This window comes from Microtus ochrogaster, chromosome 16 (genome assembly GCF_000317375.1).
Source record: "Microtus ochrogaster isolate Prairie Vole_2 chromosome 16, MicOch1.0, whole genome shotgun sequence".
NCBI lineage: Eukaryota > Metazoa > Chordata > Mammalia > Rodentia > Cricetidae > Microtus > Microtus ochrogaster.
This window is the reverse complement of record NC_022018.1, coordinates 14,330,500-14,337,424: the sequence shown is the minus strand read 5'-3', so window position 1 is coordinate 14,337,424 and position 6,925 is coordinate 14,330,500. Positions and strand designations below refer to the sequence as shown.

The window sequence follows — 6,925 nt, the reverse complement described above, 5'->3', positions numbered from 1 at the left end:
AAAAAAAAAAAAAAAAAAAAAACCCTTCCCTAGGCCGATCAGATCACTAGGGTTTGGTCAGAGGAAATGCCGGCCTGTGGCCATTTCCAACTCCTGGCAGGGTGCCAGGAACTGAAACCCTCCGGGATACTCCAGCCCATTCCCAAAGCCGGAGAACGCTCAGTACTGCAGCTCTTTTAAGCTTTGACTTGAAACAAATGTGCATTTAAAACCTGGCAGGGCGGAGTCTTGGAGATTGCTGGCCTGGGGGCAGCAGCGACGGACTTTGGGAAGGCTAATGACGAGAGGCTGTTTTCGCACCAGAACGGATTTCAGGCCCGCCCCATATCCCCGCGGGGTGCGGAGCCGGCGGCAGTGGGACAGGCCACCGGTCGCCAGGGACGCTCCCAGGAGCGCGCTCAGGTGCACCAGGCGCTGCTCCACAGCTGCTCCCGCGCCGCCCCGGGAACGGGACTCGGCTGAGGTCGCGGCTTTCCCGCCCGCAGGCTCGGGGGCGGGGCGGCCCCAGCCACATCCCCCGCGTCCCATCCCCCACCCCCCACTCTCCAGTGCAGCCGGGCCTCCACATCCTCCCGGCGTCTGTCCTTCCCGCGGTCCCCACGAGAGACATGGCCGGGAGCAGTGAGAAGGCGCCAGACTCCGGGCGAGGCGTCGTGGTAAATGCAAACTCCGGACCCCGGGCTCGCTAGCTCGCTCCCTTCCCTTCCCTTCGTGGCAGCCTCTTTTAGCTGAAATGCGTTTGGGTGAGAACGGGCCTCGGCTTTGTTCCTCCTCCGGGCGGAGATCGCTGCCTTCCTTGCATTCAGGCCTCCCCCCTCCACCTTGTTTGACTAAACCCCTGCTAACATTGCTCCCTCATCCTTAGTTGCCAGTAACTCCTCCTCTCCCACCCTCCCGGCCTGGAAGCCTGCGTCCTCCCGGGTCTCCACTTCTGCTAACCACAAAGAACCTGGCCTGCAAGCTGGGGTCTGCGAGGATCCCAGGGTACAGCTCTAGCGGCCCTCCCTTCAGCGCTGCCTCCTCACTTCAATGAGTTTCAAGTCGTATTTTCAAAAAAGCCACTGAGAATTCTTCAGGGCAGCCAAGCTATAGACTAGCACAAGTGAATGGAACTGGAGCCTTGAATCTGGGGTGCGGCTCTGCAGAAGTCAGCAGCCAGAGTGCCCGGAGCCTTATCTGTGAAGGAAGGCAAAGTGAATGTGTGAAATACCTAGTAATGTGTCAAAACGGAAGGATGGAGGGTGGGGCCAGATCCGAACCTGCTCAACTCTGGGGATTCAGGTATCAACCAGCAGGTGGTCACCTACCGGAATCCTAGAATCAAGCTCCAGCGGATTGCGGTTACGACTACCTGGACTGGTGTGAAAAGGTGTGCGGGGGTGGTGGGTGGGGCTGATTTGACACTAAGATTCTCTTCCCAGAGCTTAGTGTGTAATTCGCAGTTAATCTGTTCATGGTAATGAATGGACTGAATTAGAATGAGTGCGTTGGAAAGGAAACACCTCTCACTTAAATAGAACTGTTCAGATTGAAATGTGAGGTTCAACAGCAAGACATCCCTTTCTTAAAGAAGGGTGCCTTTAGTCTGCCCGGCTAGTCTGGTCTTACTGATAGAGTAAGACAAAGGCTCTTTTTGTCCTGACATGTGCATTGGGGAGGGACCCAGGCAAGCAGTGCGAAAACACACAGTTACGATAACTCAGGAGGACAACAGGAAGGAGAACAGTTAGGGGGGGGGGGTGCAGTGTCTTTGCTCACATGATCAGAGAGTTGTCATGACATTTCACCCAGATCTGAAGCGTAAACAAAAGCTAAACGTAGGGACCCAAGGCACAGAGACGTGTCAAGGGCAAAGAAGAGATCATTGTGTGTGTTTTTACGATAGAAACACTCCAGTCACCATGGATATGAAAGACCAGACGCGAAGGGGTGAAGATATGAAAGAGGAAATCATTAAATCAACTCTCATATTAAGTCTATAATGCTCACAGATCAGGTTACCCTGTTGGCAATTTGAAATCCATACATAAACTTCAGAATGTGATAGGGTAGATTTGGAAAACCATCAAAAGAAGGTTAGTTAATATTTTGGGGATAAATGAAGAATAAAGTGGAAAATGAAAGAAAAAACAACTGTTTAGAAGAGATCCTGGCCGGGCGATGGTGGCGCACGCCTTTAATCCCAGCACTCGGGAGGCAGAAGCAGGCGGATCTCTGTGAGTTCGAGACCAGCCTGGTCTACAGAGCTAGTTCCAGGACAGGCTCCAAAGCCACAGAGAAACCCTGTCTCGAAAAAACCAAAAAAAAAAAAAAAAAAAAAAAAAAAAATAGAAGAGATGCCTGGGGGAACCCCCAAATGCAAGCGTTACACTGTGGCACAAAGCCAGATGAAGGGATCAAGAATGAAGAACTGCATGGGAGAAACAAGAGAAGAGTAGGTGCCAGGAGAACATGGTTTGGTGGAAGTGGATTTGCCAGGGTCATGAGGTCATCAAGACTGTCAGATGCTGCCAAAGGAGCAAGTAGGACGGGGTGGGCAAGAGGCCTTTAGTATGGGGCATCTTTCAAATAGCCACCCCTAGACTACTTAGAGTACCACTGTCTGGTAAGTACTAGATGCTTCTAAAGAACAGTGCATGATCCGGCCAGAGGCAGAGCATTTGCCTTGCATAAAATCCACCCCAACACCACTGTTAAAAATCCGAAGGAATTAAATTTAAATGTACTAATAGGATGAGTAAATTATTGAAATCTTAAAAAGTCAGTGAAGGAACGGTGTAAATAAAACAGTTTCATCTATTAGTGTCAACAGACAACTTCTTGAGAGAAATGCATGATGGTAGTAAGAGGTGCGTAAGGAGAGAAGAAGTTGTGTGTACCAGCTAGTGTGGGGCTTGGGCCCCACGGGTAGCTGCTAAACTGCACAAAGTGGCCCAAGATTGGCAATAACCAGTGTGTGATAAAAATGCCCTCTATGTGTGTTCATTTCTCTGAACTCCGGTTGTAAAGTTCAGAGAACATCCAGGTGCTGAGGAAAAGGAGGGCCTGGGAAACCAGGAGAAGATGAGTGTGCTGGCAAAACAGATGCAAAATCTTAAGGATGGTGCAAAAAACATCAAAATGAAGTTATAACAATAAAAATACTAGCAGGAAAATAATAAATAATAAAAATTAAAATAATAAAACCCAGGGGTTTATTGGGCATTTCTTTTTGTATTTTTTGTCAAGTTTTCATTTAATCCGAACAAATCTGTAAGTAGGTACTCCACACCCTCCATTTTACAGAAAAAAAAAATAAGGGCTCTTTGAGAATACATGAAGCCCACGTTATGTAGTCATGCTAGGCACATGGCTAGCAGGTGGCAGAAGCAGAATCCGAGCCAGCTTTCCAACTCTGCTACCTAGGAGACTGCAGCTCCAGAGGTACGGCTGCTCTGGAGGAGTGGCGTGTTCATGGGAATGTGTTGCTCATGTAGAACTGGGGTGAAATAACTAAGTGGAGCAGTTGGAAGAGCTACAGGATGACTAGTTAGAAAGATCAGGACAGCGGCTTTAGGAGAGCATCCAAGGTGTTTAGCAATGACTAGGAAGGAAAACCTGGGTGGGGAGAGCTGCGGGGCAAAGGTGCTAGGGGAGGAGAGTGGAAGGATTTAATCATGACCCAAGCACAATTTGTGTAAGAGGAGCGACTACTAAGAAACGGGAGCCATTCATAGCCCCGCTCTACCAGAAGTGTGCCTGAACAGAGAAGTCTCCCCTTCCGGCTGATCCAGATGGTAAAAATAAAGAATGGCTGAGATATCAGCCCCACACAAGATGGGCATGTGATCTCCTTAAGGCTCAGGGAACACTGAGGAAGAGAGGGCAGAAAGAATGTGGGTGCTTCAAGATGGGGAACGGGACTGGGAAAGAGCAGGATGTAGGCTTGGGAGCCATGGACTCCCCAGCAGCGGGTGTGCTGACAGAAGTCAGGCCTTCTTGACAGTCAGCTCGGAAGAGGGACTTGGTCACACGCTGCGGATCTGTTGGCAACCCACAGATTCTGGGAGGACGAAGGAAGCATGACTGTGTGCATCCACTGCTGAGCCCACCAGAATCTGATGGGAGGTCCAAACTCAGATGACCCTGGTTAAACAATATGGGACACTAAAAAAAACCAAAGCTAATAGGGAAAGGTAATTCTAGGGAGGAGGGGTTGTCCAGAAGGTTCCAGAGAGAAAAGGAGGGAAGGTGGGTCCAGAATACAGAGTGCACATGTATGAAAATATGAAATAACAATTTGCTAATAGGAAAGTTAAAATGGGTCTTATCTACAAGTGACTTTCAGCATTTTAAAGACTAAAACAGTAACACACAAAAATTGTTAAATAAAAAGATGTGGACTGAGTTCAGAGATCCTGCTGGAAGTTGGTTGTCACTTGGTTTGAAGCTAGTAAAGTCACCAGATGCATAGTTCACACATCCTTGTTATTTCTCAGGGAGCTAAGATCTTCTCTGCCCACCTGGCTTTTACGGGTTGGGTTCTCAGATAGCTTTGTCTCAGCAATTTGTGTTTTGCTAATGTGTTGTCAAATGATGCATAGTTAGTACCTACACAACCAGGTTTGGGAAAAGATGAGAAAAATCAAAGTTCCTGCTGAGTTTTTGTTCCACTTGACTCTCTCCTTCCCTTTCGTCCATCCTCATTCCCATGCGGGTGGAGTGGCAATTTGTGAGAATAGATATGAGGAAGAGAAAAATGCAGAAGAGGAAGGCGTTGCGTTGGGGTCCAAAGTGTCCTGTGTCCTGTTGAGCTGTCCTCGCAGAACGCAGGCCCTTCTTTCAGACCTCTTGTGTCCATTGTTCTGACACGGTAGCACTGGGCTCTGGAGCTGGGCCTCTTGCTGTCTGGGATTCTCTGCTGATGGAGAGAGAGAGAGAGAGAGAGAGAGAGAGAGAGAGAGAGAGAGAGAGAGAGAGAGAGGCGTGAAAACCAATGACAATTGTCTGCAGGGAGGAGCGGTGAGCTCGGAGCAGGAGAGAAGCAGACTTAGGCTGTGCCATGTGTCTCTGAGCCGTTTTTTTCTCCCTGGGAAGAAACAGTCTAAGAAGAAAAACAAAACAGGTTGTCATTGTGCTTTAAATGGGAACAAGAGAGTCAGATGGGCTCTGGACTTGGACGTGGTATAATGTGACTCAGTTTCTGTGTTTGTCACTTCTCCAGCTTGGAGATGTTTTGCCTCTTTGAACAGAGAAAGCATTGTGTGGAATAAACTTGGAGCATGTTATCTGTGATCCTGAAACTATTTAAAGATTCGTTGTTTTTTTATTTTTTGTTTTAAAGCAAGTGAATCCATTACCTAAGGTTTAGAGCCACCCTGCATCCATCCAGGGATAGACTTACTCATAACATGATTTGTGTGCAAAGACAGCAAAACAGACCTGGAGCCTCTTGTCTCTGAGTGTTTTATCTCCACAGTGAAAACACCATTTCAGATTAGCCAGAAACAATGGTCACTTGTGATTGTTAGAACAGTTTGTGAGAAATGCGTTTCTACCAGATTCAATTCACTGCTTGAGCTGGGGTAGTTAGAGTTTGACCAAGTACACTGAAGTTTTTCCTTAAATGAGTCAAGGCCTGCCAATGTAAATGACTGTGAGTTATAAGGACTACTGAGGCTTCAGCATAGTTACATGGCTAACATCATTAAGCACTATAGACCATGTGCTAGTGAGTCTTATATTACCTGTCCTGTTTAACCTTCACAATAGCCATGTGGGGCAGGCAGCCACTGACTTTATTCTAGAGACATTCATATGCCCCAGGTCCTATAGCTAACAGACTTCCCAGAGGAGGTAGACTGATGTCTGTGATATCCACCATTACTCGGGTTGCTCTGAGCTGTTGATTGCTTTGACCATTTTCATGTAAAGATTTGCCTCATATTTTTTATCATCATTTCCTTCTTTTTGGCACACGCATGTGTGTTGGGGAACTGCTGCATTTCTTCAATACTAGTTCTGCACTAGTCATTGCGTGCAGTATGGATGCTATCCGCTCCATAGGTTCTCTTCTGTCTTAAAGAAAAGAGAGTCAGGACCAGGCACAGTGGCACACACCTTTAACCCCAGCCCCCAGGAGACAGAGGCAGAAGCAGGTGGGTCTCTGTGAATTTTACCTCCCAGTCTGGTCTGTCTCACTAGTTCCAGGATAGTCAGGCCTACAGAGTGAGAGCCTGTCTCAAAAACTAAAGAAAGAAAAGGGAAGCAGGAACTCCTAATCTAAAAATGGCACGAGTGGAGCCTGACCTTGCCATAGAGAGTAATCTCTGTGATTCAGAGCAAAGATCTGCAAGGATTCGTGTGCAGGGGAGGAGTTAGCTTGAGATACCACTGGTTACAGTGTCAGCAGACAAGCACCAGGAAGTGGAGGGGTAGCATCATGTGTCCAGAAGGAAAGTGATTGGATGAGCTCCCTGGATCGTTGTTACTGTTCCAGGGGCTCTTGCAGAGACTAAATGTCATTCCGGTGCAGCTCGTAGGACACTGCGCAGCCACTCTGGTGTTAGAGGTCACAGCCAGCTCCTGGAACTTCCAGATGGGAGCCAGTGTTGCTCTCCGTACACATTCACCAGTCACACCAACCAGTGTGCTGGTAAGGTGCAGCAAATGCGACCCAGTGTGCGGATGTTGTACACACTCTGAATCTCCAGAACTGTGAAGAGTAGCTCTTTCTATCACAAAGAGACAAGCTGAGGGCTGAGACTGGAGTTCTGAGGTAAAGATTGTCTCATTCATTTGATTGTTCAATATTTGTAGTACTGAACACCAGATCTCAGGTCAGTGGTCTCGGTACTAGGGATTGAACAAAAAGTAAGATGAAGTCTTCAAGAAGGAATACATATTCTAGAGGGGTGAGACGAGTAAGGATACACACACACATGCA

General features: G+C 47.8%; 1 protein-coding gene across 2 annotated transcripts in view; it reads left to right on the top strand.

Annotated features, from left to right (window-relative positions):
* The first annotated feature begins 393 nt into the window (after nucleotides 1-393).
* Nucleotides 394-6,925, top strand: part of Prtfdc1 (phosphoribosyl transferase domain containing 1) — a 109,357-nt gene continuing 102,825 nt past the window's right edge. For both annotated transcript variants that reach the window (XM_026782979.1, XM_013348970.2), the window contains exon 1: nucleotides 394-656. In XM_026782979.1, the coding sequence (XP_026638780.1) occupies nucleotides 609-656 (48 nt within the window). In that variant the 5' untranslated portion in view covers nucleotides 394-608. The remainder of the gene's footprint in view (nucleotides 657-6,925) is intronic.